The sequence below is a fragment of the Rhinichthys klamathensis genome, unplaced genomic scaffold, assembly GCF_029890125.1.
Source record: "Rhinichthys klamathensis goyatoka isolate OS25496 unplaced genomic scaffold, OSU_Roscu_1.1 h1tg000109l_1, whole genome shotgun sequence".
Taxonomy (NCBI): Eukaryota; Metazoa; Chordata; class Actinopteri; order Cypriniformes; family Leuciscidae; genus Rhinichthys; species Rhinichthys klamathensis.
In genome coordinates, this window is record NW_026606647.1 from 338,398 (window position 1) to 359,502 (window position 21,105).

At 38.4% G+C, this 21,105-nt stretch overlaps 1 protein-coding gene across 10 annotated transcripts in view; it reads left to right on the plus strand.

Moving 5' to 3' along the window:
• Positions 1–21,105, plus strand: part of foxp1b (forkhead box P1b) — a 199,016-nt gene that overhangs the window by 172,696 nt on the left and 5,215 nt on the right. For 8 of the 10 annotated variants that reach the window (XM_056253697.1, XM_056253693.1, XM_056253694.1 and 5 more), the window contains 7 exons: positions 2,125–2,232; positions 10,082–10,169; positions 11,597–11,680; positions 15,667–15,871; positions 16,504–16,580; positions 17,276–17,377; positions 19,913–20,082. In XM_056253697.1, coding sequence (XP_056109672.1) covers positions 2,125–2,232; positions 10,082–10,169; positions 11,597–11,680; positions 15,667–15,871; positions 16,504–16,580; positions 17,276–17,377; positions 19,913–20,082 — 834 coding nt within the window. Of the gene's footprint in view, positions 1–2,124; positions 2,233–10,081; positions 10,170–11,596; positions 11,681–15,666; positions 15,872–16,503; positions 16,581–17,275; positions 17,378–19,499; positions 19,622–19,912; positions 20,083–21,105 lie in introns of all 10 variants that reach the window. The other 2 variants (XM_056253699.1, XM_056253698.1) reach the window with 1 other exon arrangement.

Genomic DNA, 21,105 nt, shown 5'->3' on the forward strand with positions numbered 1-21,105 from the left:
TGAGGATTTCTGAAAAATTGTGCAAAAATCTCGTCTCGTCTCGTTCTCGTGAACCCAATCTCGTGTCTAGTCTCGTCTCGTGAGATAAGCGTCTCGTCACACCCCTAATATATATATATATATATATATATATATTCATATATATAGGAACAAGGTGTGTTTATATTTGTTAAATGAAAAAATAATAATAATATTTTTTTTATAAATATATATATATATACATAAATTATTATTTCATTTAACAAATATAGAGACACCTTGTTCCATTTCAGCAGTTTTCAGTTCTCCTCAATGGAAGGGACCCAGTTTGAGTCACCTCTCTTCATTCTCCTCCCAGAATCCTTTAGGAATGCTACGCTCAGGGGGATTAAAACCCAGACAATTTGTTTTAAAGAGATAAATAATCAGATTTGCCCCCCTAAACGAGCCCCTTAACCTCCCTTTTAATTGATCTTCAACTCTGCAAATGATAATTAAAACATTTTTGGGGGGTTGGGAGGGGGCCGTGTGGTTGGGCATACTCTTAAGGATTGAGTCGGGGTCTGGGGATTTGATAGTAGACTTAGAGGAGGAGTGTGTCTTTGATGATTTCTCCCCACATGAAGACGTGAGGGAGAGTAATAGTGTTGTGACAAAGTGCTCAGTTCCTGTCTGAGCTCTCCAGACGTCAGACCTCTCTTCTTCGTTAGGTCAGCAGCGATGATACTTAGGTGCTCAGTGCGTGATAATACGATCCTAAACCATAATGTAATGAAAGATGATATGACAGAGCCGTGGTGCCTCACAGGAAAGCATTTGGGCTGGTGCTGTAAGAGCCGATCAAGTGTATAAATGCACATGTAGTGGTGATTTTGATGTGCTGGTTTTTTTATTATTATTATTATTTATTGCCATTTTTACTTCACCTTGCATCCAAAATGTCACCTTTTTGCTTGTTACAAGATAATAGCCTAAAAACCAAAATTACCACACACTTCAAAAGACAGACAAGATCACTGACAAGCTTTGACTCAATCTTTATTGTTTTTTGTTTGGAATAAATGAGGTCAGGCTTGAAAGAACACCCCTGTAGTCTGTCAGTCTTCCTCTGAGTTGTTTAAAACTGTTTGGTCATCCATTGTTTAAAATGAGCCGTGTTTCCTGATTCACAAGTCCTTAGGCATTTGATAACTTAACTCTTATTAATAATGCTATAACTAATGTCGTCTTGGAATTTAAACAAGATGTGGCATGGCACATTTCTTGTTTAAAAAGAAATTGTAATATATTTGACATACATTTTTATAAAAAAAATGACATAAGGCATAAATATTAAGGCAACTGCTTTTAAATAAGCCTTAAAGCCTAAATATGCATACGTTCATGCATGTTTTGTCTTTCACTGACAAATCCCATTTTTCTATTATTTCATTCTTGCACTGATAAAAAAACCTAAAATAGTTATTAAATGTTGATAATTGGAGATAATGAGGGTTTTGAAATTGAGAAAAAAAATCTTCGCAGCTAAGCTTTATAGTGCCTGCAGTGTAGTTCATATAAAAGTGTGCTGTACTGAGCTGTTGATGATCCTGTGCAAGCGGATAAATTGATAACAGGTGGGGTGTGTTTACTGTTTGTGCTTGGCGGGAGCAATCCAGATGGATTTGGGAGCTTCCTGTTGTGGGAAACACTTGTTGCTCTAGGTGGACGGCAGGGGCCACGGTTCAGTGGTTAGGGCTAAAGGACATGCTGTCTCTCAGAGCCCCGTGCTGCCCTGATCAAAGCGTTCCTCCATGTGCATCAGAGGAGACCTATAATTGGCTATTGATTGGCCAGCACTGGGCTGTGATAGGCTGACAAACAGAGATCACATGGCTGGGAAATCTTCCTGTAGAAGTCAGTGGTCATATGAGATTTTGTGCTGTGTCAATAAAACAACACGCTGCCGTGTTTTTTGCTGAAGGGGAAGGTTCCTTTATTAGTTGTCATATTTTAGTGGATAAGCCATTAATATTACATCTAGTAGTATTATGGAGATTAATTACTCTTTAGCCTCTTTCATAAAAGTCCAATGATGCGTATGTGTGTATGTGTGTCAAATATTTGCAGTCTGGATATCACAGTAATGTAATTTTCTTCTTATAGATCAGCGTTGGATGATCATTCACCTCATAGTCACCCTCTCTACGGTCACGGCGTCTGTAAATGGCCAGGATGTGAAGCTGTATTTGACGATTTTCAGTCGTTCCTGAAGTAAGTATCTCTCTCTCTCACACACACACACAGAGAGAGACCTATAATTGTATAACATACATTTCCCACTATAAAGGATATTTTTGTTATGTTGGAATCCTATTAAATATTGGGATTATTTCTAAATCATAAGTCCATAACAAATTTCAAAAGAAATCATGTACATGTTTCAAACTGTATTTTATTTTTTGCATGTTCTAGATCAACCTAGTCAAACCTAGTGTCCCATCACAGTATTTTTCAATCCCTTTCCTCCTGCTCTTTCTCTTCTTTTGATTTTTCCTCTCTGTGTGTGGGCTGGGTTCTTGACGTGGGTGTGTGGTGTGCTGCTCTTTGCCTGCTCTCTGTGGTGTGGTGTGGTTTTCCTCAGGGTTCTGTGCTGCCTGTGATAACTGCAGTCCCCATGGTGATTACTGACACTTTGTCCCAAAACAAACAAGTGAGGATGTTTATCTACGGTGGGCCACATTCTGAGAGTACAGTGGGTTTGCCCTTGTCTGCCTTTTTACAGACAAGTAGAAGAGATTTCTCTCTTCTTGTTTTTAGAAACATATCATTGGTGCTTGCTAGTCATATTCCTCATACTTGGGGATTTTGACTAACTTTTTAACTTGGTCCAATAAGCATCCATCCAACAGCCGCTCAGAACAAGCTAATAAGTACTTAGAACATTTCAGCAACCACTTAGCGACAACCTGACAACCACCCACAATACAATGACATTTAGGAGTCCACAGGACCCTACTTATTTACGCCCCTTGGGCTGGGCTTTAGCCCAATTTTCGTGTCAAAGCTCACACGCACAGGGCATCTGTTTTAGGCTTCTCTTTCTTTTTATATTTTCGACATTAATTAATTAAAAGAAACTATAAGATGTGCTGCGCTGCTGAAAACAAAACGAGACCATGTATGTTTGGTGTTCCTGCCAGCAGCAGTAGCAGCAGGCGTGCCTTCAGCGCAGCTGGAAGAGTTATAGGGCATTTTACACCTGGTCACTTCATGCATTTTCTCTGATCGGGCATCTATCTGATTTGTTAAAACGTTAAAATTTACACTTTCCCACATAAATGTGTCTCCGCAAAACGAATATAAATCCAATGCAACCAATTCCCGTGCTCTATGCAAATTTACCAGAGTTCACGTCAATGAAAGCAACAGATACGAGTTGCATTTTATTTATCGTCAGCTAATTTCAAGATTAGAGACTGCAATAGGAGAGAGAGCGGCATAAGCACTGGTAAGATCATTTAGTCTCCTTACTTCTAATGAAGATGATTGTGTTTTGAGCATCTGTGATTTACTTTGTTTTATTCGCGTTGACTTGCTGAAGAGCTACTCAGCTACTCTTCTGTGGCAATGCGTGTTGCAGTAGCACTGTCATATCTGGCTATAGCATGTCATATAGCCTATAACACGCTTAAAGTAAAAATTTACATATGTGGTTTCAACAACCAGATTCATTTACACTTGTCCAGTTTCATCTGGAATGCGTCCCAGACCACCACCTGAAGTGGTTTGAGTGATTGGATTTAAAGGATTAGTTCACTTTTAAAAAAACTTTTGCTGATAATTTACTCACCCCCCATGTCATCCAAGATGTCCATGTCTTTCTTTCTTCAGTCGAAAAGAAATTAAGATTTTTGATGAAAACATTCCAGGATTTTTCTCCATATAATGCACTTTACTGGGTACCAAACGGTTCAAGGTCCAAAAGACAGTTTCAGTGCAAACTGCAAACTGTTCAAAGGGCTTTAAACGATTCCAGACGATGAATAAGGGTCTTATCAAGCGAAACGATCGGTCATTTAAAAAATAAATAACAAAGTTTAAGTTTTATAAGCTCACATGCTCGTGTCGCTCTGTTCTGTGTGACTCTCCTTGATAAGACCCTTATTCATCGTCTGGTGTCGTTTAAAGCCATTTGAACAGTTTGCAGTTTGCACTGAAACTGTCATTTGGACCTTGAACCGTTTGGTAGCCAGTAAAGTGCATTATATTATACTTTTAAAAGTGAACTAATCCATCTCGAAAGTGTTACGGAGGGCATTTACACTTGGTCTTTTCCGATCAGAGAAAACGCTTGAAGTGACCAGGTGAAAAAAGGCCCATGAGAACTGGATTGAAACCTTCCACTGGATGGCATGCTGTGTTTTTTCTCTCACAATGCTCTGTTAGAGACTATTCTTCTTTTTGTAGCTATGTTAGGAGGCTGTCTCATTTTTCGTTTGGGATTGGACTCTTCTTTTTTTTTTTATCTAACTGTTGGAAACTCTTGAACAATGAATGGCCATGTTCTGTGGTGAAGCCTTGATTTTTAATGCATAGCCTAGGCATAAGGTCAGGCAACCTGCTTTTGTTTTTTTGTTTATTTTTTTTCAGATTGTATAGCCCGTTTCGTTTGCTAGCGCCATAGTGAGCAGCCTGCCTCAGCTTGTCAAAAATGCCTTTTTACTGTGGTGGTGGTGGTGATAATAAATGTTTAAACTAACATTGTGATATGCTTGAAGTGTTTTATATGGGTTGTATTGTAGGCAAGTCAAGTGTTGATTTGAGAGGCTAAATGGATCAAACATGTGGTCAACTCACTGTCGGCCACTGGGCGTTTAAATTATTATTATTTTTTTAACAAGCAAAAAAATGCTTCAAACATTTGAACTTAATAAAGAAATGAAAAGAAATATAACTACTTTGCCATTGAAATCAAACCTGAACTATTCTAATGGCTGCAACAGTATTATATGCTGTGTAACGGGGAGAGGAAAAAAACACGGGCTCCAGCCGGACTTCGGCCGAGAATTTCAATAAGCTGTCAGACAAGCGCCGGGCTAGGGCCTAGATTTGAGGCCCGTGCAGGGATTTACGTTGAGCTGTGCCAGTCACATTTTCAATGTAGTTTTTTACTACTATGAAAAACAAATATGTAAAATACAAAAGTTTGGGTTCAGTAAAAAAAAAAAAATGCTATGCAATTGCCTAATACACTTTTCCACAATCAATCTGCATCACCCTCACAAGCACCACACTGGTATCTGAAACACCACTGCTCTAACTGTTGCTTTGGTTTTACCTGCAACCAATGTCTGTTCACCTGCCCACTATGTATTAACTCAACTGAATCACGCCTGACCTGTCCATGCTGTTAAAGTCCATTCTATACTGGCCAACACACAGCGGCACGCTCCCTAAATAACACCTAAACCAAAGATCAGGCTAAAGGTGCACAGTTTACACAGCGTTCACCCTGATCCCTTCTCTGAGGAAGACCTGGTCTCACTTAATCTCCACTATGTGTGTGTGTTTGTGATGAGAGGATGAGAACATGTGCCGTGTGGCAGCAGATCAGTGAGTGTGTGTCAGGCTGTATTAGTCCCACTCTAAACAAGATATGACACTGTTCCATTATCCCGGGTTCAAACTAAAACAAGCCCGGCTCAAAGACCCACAAGCCGATACCAAGGAGAAAAACGAGTGGTAAGCAGAAGCACAGCTGCACTCCTACCCCTTTCTCAGTCTTGTGTGTTTTTTTTTATTTATTATTTTCCACCTCTGTTTCTTTCAGGGTCGAAGCTTGGGTTTTAAACAGCGGGTTCCTAGTGGCAGTTTATTTGAGGGCATGTTTAAAGCTGGCCCAGGCTCTTTTGCAGATAGTAACATCTATACCGTAATTCCTCAAATAAAGACCGGTATTCAAATAAACGCCGGGCCTCTGATAGTGCCCGGGGGCGTGGTCAACGCGGACAAATAAAGGCCGGTCTCAAATTAAGGCCGGGGAAAAATTAGTGTACACTCAAAGACGGACTCGCTCAGCGGTTGTCATATCACAACTATTCAGTGTTTTTAACCACATGTTTATTTTAGGTTTCAGACATTTAAATAGATATGATTTATAGCAAAACAATACATTTATAGTTTGTAAAATACACAATGGTGTCTATGGAAGCAGCAATAACAATCCATTCAAATATATTTGGCGACGTGTTTTATTCATATCAGATACACAGTGTAAGTAACTATAAAGTTTACTCTATTCTTCTCCCAGTTCATCGGCCACTTACTTTCATGTATTTCGGGAGAAACTGATGAATTCACGCGCTGTAACGTAACAAATCCAACAGACAGGAATCTCTGAACTGCGGTGCCCATCTCACGTTACAGATCAAGATAATTTATAAAGGGTTTTAAACGACAAAACAAACTCACTTACAGGGATTTGAGAGTCAGAATAGAAGATAGTTGATGACATGGTAAGCAAGTTTGTTAATATTTAGAAATAAAAGCGCTACATCTGTCATACAGCGCTATTTTGGCTCTGGTGAACACGTACCAAGCACGACGCGTCACCATGGAAACTTGGCTGGCGGGCGGGCGGGGAACGCGAATTAGAAATAAAGGCCTGCCTCTAATAAAAGCCTGCTTCAAATAAAAGCCGGCTACCATCTGCAGTTCAGGTAAATAAAGGCCCCGGTCTTTATTTGAGGAATTACGGTAGTCTATCTCGAATCTGTTTACCTGTGAAGAAAAATTTAAAGTGTGTTCGCTCTCTCCCCCAAGAGTTTGAGAAAGTTTCTAAACCACGGATCTGAAATGTTTTTGGATTGTGGTTCACATCGTTGCCTTTTTTCTATTGGCCAAACCCATGATTCACCATTTGCTTATTGAAATAAGAGAAATTAGCATTTCAGAGCTGAAAAAGAGTGAGCCAGAGAGAGAGAAGTTCTCTCTTTATGTACACTCTGCGATGTTTACACAAGTGTTTTTATCGTGGCAACATCTTGTTTACTTTTCTTGCCTGCACTAAACTGCTTGGAACATGCTGAGAAAACATTTGGAGATGCTCTACAAAGCTGCCTTTGTAAAAAGCGAGGCTGGGTGAGAGTTCAGCTGGCACGCTGAAGGTGTTAACCGTCCATGTGCTAAACATTCCCACATGTACATCCTCCACCCAACAGGCCTGAAGAACCATAAACAGAAATCAGGGAGTAAATTAGCTGGATGATAAGAGTTTTCTGGGTAGCTAGAGATGGGGGCCCGGGGCCACGTAGCGAGGAACAGTGAGAGATGCGCACTCACGTCACGTGGATCTCCGCCAGCCGCGCCAGCAACAACAAACGATAACGTGCGGCAGTGTTGTTTTAAACCATATGGATATTTATTATGTCTTTAAAGGGAAATATCTCGTGCTGGATGATAATTCGAATAAATAAAAAAAGGAAACCAGTCACAATGTGTGTGTTTCCAGCAGAACAGGAAGGGGCAAAGGTTTATATAACAGATTGGACGCTTTTACAAAGGTCCAAGGCATCTATGACCAGGGATATTTGAAAGGTCGAACTCTGTATTGTGAGTTTTGGTGTCATCTTATATTTATCTTCTTTAAAATGTACATTGCTTAATGATTTGAATACAGTTTGTAGAGTATTAGTCTTAGAACTGGTTTCTGCTTACTGTTACCTATCGCAAACACGCACATTTGTATTTCCCATCCTGAAAAGGGTGTTTACCCATCAAAGACAAGCAGTATGAGTAAACAAAATCAGTAGATAAGCATAATTCTTATACATAATGCAACGAGTTAAGGAAAAACAGGCGGATGTTTAGCTATTGAAACAGCTGCGTGTGTTTGGGAATAAACAATAGTTCGTCCCGCCAACACTATACTAGAAAAGACCTTTCAGGGCGTCAGCCTCCTAGAGCATCATTAAAACCTGGGCAGCTTCAGTGATATGTAAAATGCTGACTGTTTAAGTAATGTCTATTTAACTTGTTTTATTGTGGCCATTTACATTAAGGGCTGTCATCCTGCCAGAAAGCTTTTAAACAGCCTTCCTTTGAAGTCCAGAAAGTGACACATGCCAGCGCTCATAGTCTTTCCGATGTCAATTCTGCCGTTCTCAGGAGCTCCTCTTGTCCAGACACTCTTCCGAGAGGCTGCATTAAGGGCCATTTGAATATTTCATTTCCTATTAATTATGCACTGTGACTCTACATGTCATTAGACGGAACGGAGGAGAGGACGGGGGAAAAAAAGAGAAACGTCCACTGTAACAAAGGATGAAAAGAGGTAGCGGGGGCTCGCCGGGTGATGCGAACTACGAATTCCAAAGCATGTCACGTCCAGCCATGTTCATTGAAAATGCGAGACGCCCTGCACCTATTTTATCTCTCCGCAAATGAAAACTGGGTGGTTGTTTTGAAATGTTTACATGATCCCTCTTCAACCTTCCCTGACTTCAAAAGCGGCTTGTTTTCACTTGATTAATGTTGGAAGCCAGAACAGACATAGTATAGTTTTAAACAAGGTGTGGATATATCATGGCCACGTTAAAACACTCGCCGCCTCTAATCCTTGTGTTATTTCTACGAAAAGATCTATTCAGAATATCTTTAAAGGTGCATTCATGCAGTGTCAACGTTCAAAAAGACACGTGGTATTTATATGCTCATTCTGAAGGAAAACAGAGTCCGTTTGACGCTCGTTTAGATCATTTCCCTTTCAAGGTTGAGTGCTCCACTTCCGAAGTCAAAACCGCTCTCTGTCACGAGTGTTGTCGAGTGTGTTTTCCCCACATGTATCTTCAGCCGTGCTCGTATGTTGTCTTTATTCTTAATAATGGCGCCGCTGCCATCATGTCACGCCACCTCGCCAAATTTATTACACCATCAACATTAGTTCTGGCTCCCCTTGTCTCGGCCCCTGCTCAGGTCCGGGCACGACATTTTGATTTGCGGCAGAAGACTGTGAACGCACATTTGGGAAGAAGAGTGGAAAACGCTACTGTTCCGTTCCACCAGCCTCTGCCTGGTGACAGTGACCTACATGGTCAGTGAAGATGCGATATAATTTATGATATATATAATATATTGGATCCATTAGCAGGCATAATGAAGTAGTGAAATGAAAGGGTATTTGTGAAATCAGTTCAAACATCCTGCACGGATTATGATTAAATGATTAATGAAATGCCCCTGCATAAGCATTTTCAAACCATAATTCATGCGAGGGCTGATAAAGATCCTCCAATCATATTTCCTTCAGTCGTGAGTCTTATCTCCACCATTTTATATAAATCACCACAAAAAAAAGAAGAAGAGGTAAAAAAAAAAAAGGAAAGCTTGGCCCGCTTTGCCAAGGCCAGCTACTTATTTAGATTAGTTATAAACGTGCAAGGGAGAAAAAAAAGGTCTTGGCGGTATAAAATAATCATGCATAATTATATTCATAATTCAAGTTTATGACAGATTCCATCTCTTTTCTCCTTGTTGTCCTTTGCCTTTTTCCTCCTGGCTTCATTTGAGTTCTCTTAATCTAGATGACATAATTAACTGCAGAAGGCACCAAAAATAAGAAGAATCCATTTAATTTTTAAAAGCTGGGAGGGTTGTGGAGTGCACGTCGGACAATTTATAATATCGTTTTATTCACCTGAGTTTTGGCGAGGCACTTTTCCCGTCCACTCAACTCCGTTTCTGTAGGATTGCATGAAAAACGGCCACTTCGTGAATTATGCATGAGGCATGTAAGGAGCGCTTCTATTTCCGGTAATGCAGAGATCTTGTTAGAACACTCTTCATTTGTGTTTGGGGAATTTGATATTTGTGGATGTGTGGACATTGGCTTTATTTACTTTTTTATCATTTTAGTATGTGCGCATCTCAGGCCATTTTCACTTTTCCAATATGGAGAAATAAATGACTGCCCTGCAGAATGTGCAGATAATGTAATTCAATATTTTACCATGAAAGTTTTATCAAATGTTTAATAGATGGCTGTAAAATATGGTACTAAAATGAAGGCTGCTCTCTCTCTCTCTCTCTCTCTCTTTTTTTTTTTTTCTCTCTCTCTCTGTAGACATCTGAATAATGAACATGCCTTGGATGACAGGAGCACAGCGCAGTGCCGGGTACAGATGCAAGTAGTTCAACAGCTGGAATTGCAGGTATCATGTAATTTCTCTTCGTTCATCTCCTTTTCTGGCTTCATCAAAACTTTGATACTTGTCTCTCTCTCTCGCTCTCTCTCTCTCTCTCACTCGTTTTATCTCAAGTAGCAGCTCAGAGATAGAAGAGGGAGGGATAAAAATGAAATTATTTTGTACATTTGTGAGTAACCAGTCATTAAAAATGTGTTATGTTCGCATGACAGCTAGGCAAAGATATATGGAGTGCCCTAGGGCTAACTCCACAAGATAATTACATTTCCAATTTTACTGGGTTTTAAAGTCGTTTATGACTTTTAACTATTTGGCACCACAATAAAACACTTTGTGAAAAAACCCAGGCGCACCAACAATGGTGGGTGCGCTACCAGTCATTTCAATGGATTCATTGACTCATTTTGTTTATTGTATTGCATTGCTTGTTAATACACATTAATCGTGACAAATACTCACCGAATGGCATCATAGAGCTGAGGATAAATGGTTAGTGTAGAGTTTCGGTTTTAAGAGGAGAAGCGAGACATATTCTCTCTTGGATTCAGTCAGATCGCATTAGAAAGTGCCAGAGCCATTGTGCAGCAATTAACACATTGAACTGTTGTGCTCATGCAGGCAATTTGAGGTCAAATCCAGCTCTATATTTGTATCAATATTTTAATTTCTTAATGTATACGACTTTTTTAATTATAGGATCTTTTTGCATGCTGGTGAAATTCACCACAGGCATCAAAGTCCAGTGATCATTCTCTATCTACTGTACATGGTCATCTGTCCATATATTAGCCATTTATACTCTATGCTCAATTCAAATGCTCGAAATATAATTAGGCTGTTACATGAGGGATTGTCATGATGCCGATAAAGTCTTCAAACCTTTCTTCTATACTACACCAAAGCAGAGAGAGAGATTTAAAGAACCACACATACCGTGTAGATTCAGGAGAAGTACGGTAGCAGCTCAGAGGAGCAGAACTACATAGGCTGCATTCCTCAAAAGCAAGCCTAAGTAGACCATAGAGACCAAGTCCATTGGTGCCAATGGTTTCTATGATCTACTCAGACTAACAATGTTTTTGGTCCAGATCAGAGTGTGTGGAGGTTGGGGAGGTCCTCTAATGTTGGTTGTGGATTCACTTTGGCTGAAGTAATCATGACTGAAGGCTATTGTGTGTGTGTTCATTCTCATTTGCTAATAAACCCTTAGGGTTGTGTCTCTAGATCAAGTGTAAAGGTCACATGCACATTCTGAGAACATGTATGTCATGAATAAACATGCATATGTCAGTTGTCCTTCCACAAGATGTTATTTGTTCTACTGATAGCTGAGAGAATATTACACTAAAATGCATGTCAAAAAAAAATCTAACCTTTTCTAAATTTTATTATAATTTTTCTGTCTTTTTTTCTGTTTTTTTATTTTATTACAGTTATCAAAAGATAAAGAGCGTCTCCAAGCCATGATGACTCATCTTCATGTGAAGTCTACAGAGCCCAAACCCACCCCACAGCCAGTGAGTACTCATGTCTTTGCATACTATCCATCCTAAATGACATGTTAGATAGGAATTAGAGCACACAAAATGATAGTATGTTGAATGTGCATTGATTATATACTTTCTCAGGTGGATTTTTGGAGTGCATCTCTGTTTGCTTTTACAGTTCTTTGTCATTCACTTTTGACTGTGAAAAATGCTGATGTTATTTGTTAGTCCTAATACTTGCATACTTTACATACTGAAACAAATGAAAGTACATAATTTTAAGGCAAAGTACAGTATGAGTTTTTAAATTGGGATGCACAATGTTACTCTTTACTTTTTTTTTTTTCTAACATTGTTGGACCATATTTTACGTTACAGCTGTTCATACAGTTAAAACATATTCTTTTGAAATTATTTTACAACAATTCATGGAAAAACAAGGGTTCACAGACCATTACAAATATTCAAATTGATCATTGATCAGTCGCCCTCTCTTCGGTTTGATCATTTATTTACTGCTCAGGGGCCCCGTGGTGCTCAGGAGCCCAGAGATGGTGTCCTGGGATGGTGGTTCATTCAGTGGAGCTCTGCCTCTGTCACATGCTGATTGTTTGGATTAGCATTTGTACAGAGGTATCTGACACAGCGACGCTTGTGTATAAAAATCGGTCTGGAATATTGATAGTGTTGTTAGCTAGCCATCTCTCCCCACGGGCAGCTTGTAGCAGAGAGGAGGACCCTTACAAATAACCACTTTATTATGAGCTGCTATTATTGTTTTTGTGTACTGTATGCTTGATGGTCAGAAGCCATTATTTAATTTTACCATTACTTACCATTACAGAGCTTCCATTTGGTCACGTTTTACTCAACAGCATTGTTGTGCTAAAAGCCTTGACATTTATTTCAAATTAGCTTGGCTTATTTTGAAATGTGTCTTTAGTTTTAGAGTCACGATTTTACTTATGAACAAATTAGATGTTTTTTGCGGTCTGATATACTGCTCATTAATCTTGCCCCAATAACATTCATATTTATCAACAGCTCATTTTAAGAGATATTTTGCCTCAGGCAGCAGTTGTTTATGTGTTTGTGCGTGCACATGTGCGTGCACGAGTTTACGAACGAAGGTGTCACTAAGCGTTCTCGTCAGTGATCTGACCTTTTCATTGTCCATAATTAAACAGCAGATTTTTTTGTTGTTGTTTGTTTAGCTTTTTTTAGCAGCTTTGTCTTCTGTTTTCCATGGCAGCTTGGCAAGTGAAAGCCAGTATAATTAGATCACCAATTACCATTTAATTATTTTTATTCTCAAGTCTCATTTTGCGGGTGTATTGGAGAGCACCCAAATGGTACAGGAAAACAAAAGGAGGGTCATTACTCGCCTGTCTGGCCTATTGTAGAGGCTATTCGCTGTGGATGAGGAATATAGGTAACAAAGCTAGCTGATGTGCACAGAGGTTGAATGAGTCCATACTGTTCAAAACCCCTGGCCCAAACTGAGTCCCTTTTCTTAGTCCCCCTATTTGTGCATGTCATTTTATCCTTGCAGGGAAAGCCTGATAGGTCTTATATGCTCAGACTTAGGCTGTATCTTTTAGTGTGTGTTTAATGGAATCTAAAGTTACATTTTTCATTTAAAATTTTTACGTTTATTCATTTAAAAACCGCTTTCACATTTTCTTTAACAAAAAAAAATAAGTGTATGACAAACAACCAGCGTTATTTTAGAATCAATAATATACTATTATAATTTTTGTAAATAATTTGAATTAGATTTTCTTTTTGTATTTTCTTTTTTCATTTTAAAGTTAAGTTGAAGTTTTAGTAATTTAGCTTTTTTTTTGTCATATTTATACACTACCGTTCAAAAGTTTGGGGTCAGTGAGAATTTTATTTTTATTTTTTGGAGGAAAGAAATCAATACTTAATTTGATCGAAAGTGACAGTAAAGACATGTATAATGTTACAAAAGATTCTATTTCAAACAAATGCTGTTCTTTTGAACTTCCTATTCATCAAAGAATCCAAAAAAAAAAAAAAAAACTGTACAACTGACAGACCAACAACTGTTTCAACATTGATAATAATAATAAATGTTTCTTGAGCATCAAATCCTCATATTATACTGATTTGTGAAGGATCATTTGACACTGAAGACACTGACACTGGTGATGCTGAAAATTCAGCTTTGATCACAGGAATAAATTACACTTTACTATATATTCACACAGAAAACAGCTGATTTACACTGGAATAATATTTAATACTATAACTGATTTTTGTTGTATTTTTAATCAAATAAGCGCAGCCATGGTTAGCAGAAGAGAATTCTTTTAAAAGTATTTAAAATCGTACCGACCCCAAACTTTTGAACGGTAGTGTATATGTTTCCTTTTTTAATGTCAATATTTTTTTTTTTTTACAAAGTTTTATTTTATTATTTTATTTTATTTAATTGTAGTCGTTTTATTTCAGATAGTTGTGAAGCAAGTTTTTTTTATACTTTTTTATTTCAGTCATTTTATTTAATTTTTTAGGTATTAAAAATGTTTTTATGGTTTTAGTTAATGATGATAACCCTGCAAACAACTCCCTTGCCTTCCTAAATAATATTCATATAATCCCTTACTAAGGCAGTGCAGTGATATACAGTAGCAAGGAATCATAACTGGTACTATATGGTGAATTTTAACATGACTGGATCCCGTTATTGACCAATAAGCATCGAAGACCAGAACTATTGGTTTTCTAATGTGATTTTAGCACAGAGAGAAAGCAATTAACAACAAAAAAAGGTTAGATAAGCATGAAGACAATGACATGTCAAGGATGAAGCTTCTGTCATCCCTCAAATTTCTTTATTATGTACCTGTCTATCAAACAGAGCATCTGTATGGTAATGACCGTTAATAGGGTGTGTGGTAATTGCGTGGCCTGCGACGTATCTGCGTGGCCGGGGGTTAGATGTTAAACACTGTCTGTTGGTTTTCACTCGCCTCGCCGCCGTCTGCACTGTCAGCGCCGCCATTATAGAGCAAAATTAGACATCTGATACCTCCAAAGCAATTGACAGCCTTGACATTTCATTAATTTGTTCACCCAATCTGTAGGCGATTGTGGCGCACGACGAAAAACCCACCTCCGCATGCCCTCTCGTTGTTGTTTTTTTTTCTTTGCTCCTCTCTGCTTGTCCATGCATTCATCGCTTTTCCACCCTCCCAGTGAAATCATGTTTAATTTGGTAACGAGGCCTCCTTTGGCAAATTAGCAATTAGACCAATTTGGTGGGGAAATATGTATGTGTGTCATTAGCTTTTTTCCCATCGCCTACAAATTAATAGCAGGAGCATCGGGTCAGGATCGCGTTTTCCACTCCAGTAGAAGAGGAAATCTGACACTGACGACTCAACGCAGCTGTTGGTAGCGGGACTGCACCTTTACGAACCCACTGGTTAATTAGTTTACCTTATAGCCATTATTACTAGACCCCCACATCGTGCCACTTGATAAGGGAGGAAGAAAGTATTTTTCTGGAAACTATTCTCCAGAAGAACCATCTTATGCCAAACCATTGGGCTGATGAGGGTCATTCAGATGTGACGTTTAATCGTAGTATCACCCCTGTAAGTAGCCACTAATTAGGGTCCTTACAATACAATTTGAGCCTGTAATTAGTGTAGATTGACCTCTCTCTGTCTGCGGCTTATTAGGAGCCTCTTAGGGCTCAGTGAGAAACTCATTCCATCAGCCAGCAAGACTGCTGCCCGAGAGCAAAGAGAGTGAGCTAGGCATTCTGGGAGCACGCCAGCAGACCAAACAAAGAGGCAACCAGGGGGCTGTACGCTATTTGCTCGCAGAATGATGGACGCAGAAAGCGAAAGCATAGTGTTTACAAATATTTACAAACCAACATGCTCCTCTGTGGCGCAGAGATTGATTGGATGGTGTGTTAACAATTAGCATCCACACACAGGCATCAGTGGTGACTAACAATGCTCTCTGCTTCTTTTCAGCTGAACCTGGTGTCCAACGTAACTTTGTCCAAGACAGCTCCCGAGGCCTCGCCGCCCCTCAGCTTACCCCAGACACCCACCACCCCGACTGCCCCCCTCACGCCGCTCTCACAAACCCACTCTGTTATCACCCCCACCAGCCTGCACAGTGTCGGTCCCATGCGCAGACGCTACTCGGACAAGTACAACATGCCTATATCTCCAGGTACGGGCAGACTCTGGAAAGCTTCCTTGTGACTTACAATACATTGAATCAGTGGGTGAATCTTGCGATATAATATGCCAAATCACATTTCCCCCCAAAACCAAAATAATAATTAAATAAATTATATTAATTAAAATAATTATATGAAAATGTTTTTTGCTTTCTAACATTATCTTTATGGCAATTAAACAGCACAAATTAAACACAAAATCTCATTATTCTAATATGTCTGGATTTTATCTTGATTTATTTTATGTATTTATTTTATTTTTGTAATTATTCTTAGTGTTGATTCTCATTAGATTTAGTATTGTTCTATTTTACTACTGTCATTCTTTTATTTTTAATACTACTATGATGTATAAATACTATAGAATTTTAAATAGCACATGATTACTGTATTTATTTATTGATTTATTTATTTACTTAATTTTGTATCACAGTAATGAAAATGAGATGTTTGTATATAATTTGCCTTCTCTTGTATGCTTCTCATATGGAAAATAGCTTTCCAGTCTTTTTAGTTACAATTTACCCTATACACTGTCACAAATTACAGTTTAATATAATGTAAAGCGTGACCAGGTTTTCTTTAGTTCAATTCTTCATATTTTTTTTGTCTTTGTGAACAGATATTGTCCAGAACAAAGAGTTCTATATGAATGCTGAAGTACGACCTCCTTTCACATACGCTTCGTTAATACGACAGGTAAGACCGCAGCCACTTTCATATGACGCATTTAACCCATCTATTGCATTGTAATTGAGCATCTACACTTTAGATTTTACATGCATCTAACATGCTTCACTGCAAACTTCTTTAAAGACAAACCCCTAAACCCCCACCGCCGCAGCCATTAAATTTCAGATGCAATTTAACAGCAGAGCTCAAGATTAGCCATCTGCAAATGAGCGTGAGAGCACTTGCTGTTCATAGAGGGGCAAAAAGCCCATATATAACAATTGCTTTTGATTAAGTATTACAGCCAATGTGATTATTACGGAATTCATTTCACACAACAGTAGGAACGGGGCGTCTTTGAGATGCCCAGTCAATTATCAGGCCTGAACCGGTAATCTGTGATCACACGGGCATTAATCTGGGCCCGGGATAATTGCCGCTTTATAATCTGGCTCTATAAAAAAAAAAAAAATAATTCTGGTCGTTTAGCGGAAAAGGTTGTACTCAAATTGCCACATTTGCATAAGGAAGCGTTCAGTAAACAAAGTAGCTCCCATTTCAGAACGGAAAAGCGTGGAGCTGTTTTACATGCACCCTCAGATCAACTTTAACTTGACATACCATGTGCATCTCACTTTGTTTTTGCTCCAGGTTTGAACGGAAATGAAACAGCTTTTTGCTTATCAGCATTTGTGTGTGTGTGTGTGTGTGTGTTTTTCCAGGCAATACTAGAGTCGCCGGAAAGACAGCTAACACTAAACGAGATCTACAACTGGTTCACGCGAATGTTTGCATATTTCAGACGCAATGCAGCGACGTGGAAGGTGATCTCACAGTTCTTGTTCTCTATTCCCTGCTGTTACTAATATACAATGAATTTGGAATTTTCATTGTTTCATGGATTTTTTTTTTTAATGAAAACAAAAAACTCGGTTGTTGAAGAATGTGGAACTGTTAAGCCCCTGGCAGTAGAAAACCACCCCCAGAATTCAGCACACACCACTCTTATTGGACCACACAATTCTTCGCTCATGACAAGCATATAAGAATAAGGGAGATACTGTGGAAGTCTGAGACTACATTACAGTTCTGGAATTTAAAATCAAAAATTTGTGAAATTTGCCATATGAACTTTTGTTTAGATGGTCACGTTCTTGCTTCCTTTCACGTTCCTTTATATTTCACTTATCAGAACTTTTCATAATAATGTAATGCTGCTTATATAATTTGTAATTAAAAAATGATGAAATTAGATCAAATTAAAATGCAAAATATACATATTTTCACTAGTGTTCTCAGACTTTTAGACACCACTGTATATTTTAGTTATTTAAACACTGTCATACTGACAAACACATTTTCTGTTTCCAGGAATTAAGATATCACAGCATAATGACCATTACAAAATATCTGAATTATTCCAAACACCACCAGCCCTCAGAAATACAAACAGAAATCATGTAAAATTGCTGTACTTTATACCATTTTGCCCAGTGAGATTTAGTTAACAAGTTCAAATTACCCAGAGAAAGTATGCATTTTTCCCCAAATATGATTTATTTCACTTAATGGTCCTTAGAAGTATCTGGAAGAGACCCCCTCTTCATTTGGATTTATTTTGAAAGTGTTTTTTGGTTTTCTCTGAAATAATTTCTAGAGCTTTAAGGGGAAATCTGGTCATTTGAGTAGGATGTTTTCCCCTGGCTGAGTTTGTTGAGCATTGGCATCTAACTCAAGCGTTTTCAGTTTCCGTTTTTGAAGTGAGGCAGAAAATGATGAACTATCTGTGACTTTTACCAGAGCTGAATGATAAAGCACCAGAGTGACAACACCCACACAGACCTCCATCAATCAAGGAGAGCTTTATTTGCTAAATATCACCCTCATGTTGTACAAATGGCCTGATGAAAGGGTAATTTATAAGGACGCAACAAGCAGAGCATGTTAGAATTACTTCTCTTCCCCTCATTGTTCAGCTACAGTGCTAAAGTCATAACTGCCAAAAAAAGTCGTGTTTATCAGACTATTTGTGCAGTCTGGAATTGTGTTGGTAGTCCAAGGTGCTGCTACAACTGGCTCTTGATCATTGCATTTCTTTGTTTAGGGAGTGTTTTGGAAATAGCAAACTATTCTGCAAAAAACATTTTAATATTATGCTCTCCAAGGCTGCATTTATTTGATCACAACTACAGTAAAAACTGTAATATTGTGAAATATTCTTACAATTTTAAATAAATGTTTTCTTTTTTTAATTTAATGTTACTCTAATTTAATGCATCCTTGCTGAATATAAGTATTTAAAAACATATTTATTGTATATAACTTCAAAACAGCTAGTAAAAAACTGGGAAATGTTACATGGTATTTAATATATTGTCTGAAAAATGTTTTAAAATGTTTTTGCTTTTATGTATAATTTTGCTTTTCAGTTAAATATATCTTATTTTAAGGATGTTTTTTTAGATTCTTAAAATTCTGTCATCATTTACTCGATTCAAAATGCTATAATTTTTTTCTTCTGTGGAACAAAAAAAAGGAGATGTTATGAAGAATGTCCCCTGCTGCTCTTTCAAGCTCCAAAAAAACACCATAAATGTCATATATGGCTTTGTGTGACAAACAGACCCATATGTAAGTCATTGTTCTCTTAAAAGTCCTGCTGTAGCGAACAAATATCAGTTCAAAGAAGAGAATTAGTGCCGTTTGGTTCCATTGGCATTCAAGACATTCTGCAAAACATCTCTTTTTTTGTTACACAGATTTTGAACAAAGTGAGTAAATGATGATACATCATTATTGGAAATGTACTACAATGTAAAATACAAGAGAATGTGGGTTTTATTTAAGAAAAAAAAGCTGTTGTACAACATATTGAAATGTCAAATTTTTTCCAGCACATTTCCTTTTGCACTCATAGCTCTTTTCTTTCTCTCACACCAACTGCAGAATGCAGTGCGGCATAACCTTAGTCTTCACAAGTGTTTTGTGCGAGTAGAAAACGTTAAAGGGGCGGTATGGACTGTCGACGAGCTAGAGTTCCAAAAGAGAAGGCCGCAAAAGATCAGCGGGTAGGTGTTCCAGCGCCATCCCATACAGCATGGCTGAGCAAACCCGTGTCTCGTGGTGTTGATGGATGGGCTCCATGTCATTGTCTCTGTGCTGTGCCGCCCATTGACCCCCTACTAGCTTTAGCGTGCGTCTCTGTGCCTGTATGCGAGTTATGTGCTGGCTGTTTGAACCATAACCCCTGGTCGCTTGTGCTTATCCATTCATTCACTTCATATCCTCTTCTCTATCACTGTCTGTCTGTCTTGCTACATCCGCATCTGGCTGCTTGCTGCCCCTCTCCCCCATCCCAGGGTGCTGTGCGCACCAATCTCTCCCTGCATAAATGCTTTGTAAGAGTTGAGGATGACTTTGGGTCCTTTTGGACCGTAGACGATGAAGAGTTTAAACGCGGCCGCCACATACAACGAGGTCGCCCCAGGAAGCATGCGGCGGACGAAAGCTGTGATGATCTGCCTGTACAGTAAGCTCCGCCTCCTTCCCCACCCCCTCCCTGCATGCCCCGCCTCCATGTGCTCGCTCATCCTGTATGTATCTTGTGCTTTTGTCATATCTGGTTTTCATAATAGATGAAATGGCTTATTTGAGTGTCATCTGATTTATATTAATATGTGATTTTAAAATGTGACAACTTTACATATATAAGCTCTGTTCCAAAACTTGGCGAGCTTCCTTGTAATCTATTGTCTACATAGGCAATTACCTTCTAAGTATATACTGTAGAAAGAAGTAAACATCCCATTCTTTTTCTCTATCCACCATTTTCCTACACCCCATGATGCTTTGGGATTCATTTCTGTTAAACTGTAAACCATCAGCAAAAGTTTCAATCTTCGAATGAAATAATAAACATTTTCAAAAACTAGGCACCATTATTCTGTTCGCATGGAAATTTAAAAGTGTAAAAGCATTAACAAATTACTACAAAAGACCAGGATTAACCCCAAAAGCTTGATTATTTTCTCAGCAATATTTCGGCCGAGTTAAATATCACTGTAGTAATATATGTCTGTTATGCAACATATGTTGTCTTAATCAAAAATGTGATAATATTTCAGATATATCTGTCATTTTAACAGACAATAAATATTGTATTTACCTGCTTTAGAAACATTCCAGCAAACACTAGGATTAGAAGTGAAAAGGGGAGACAATTACATTTTAAAGCATCCATGTGAAAACAAACCTGGAATGAGACGTGAGGATTTGGTGAGAAAAACGAGAAATTCTTAGTGCATTCCTGTGAATTATTCATGGGATATATCGTAATATAAATTGGAAGAGCGGACCACAAACGCACAGTATATGTTGTCTTTTTCATACTGTTACAGCGAAATAAAAAGGAGAAAAATATTCGTGCCATAGATATTCTTGTTATACCATGTCACATTAAAATACCAAGCATTGCGTTATTCCCCTGACTTCTGAAAATAGAACATGAAGGAAATTGTACAGCTCATTCAGATAAAGATTATTTGTAGCACAA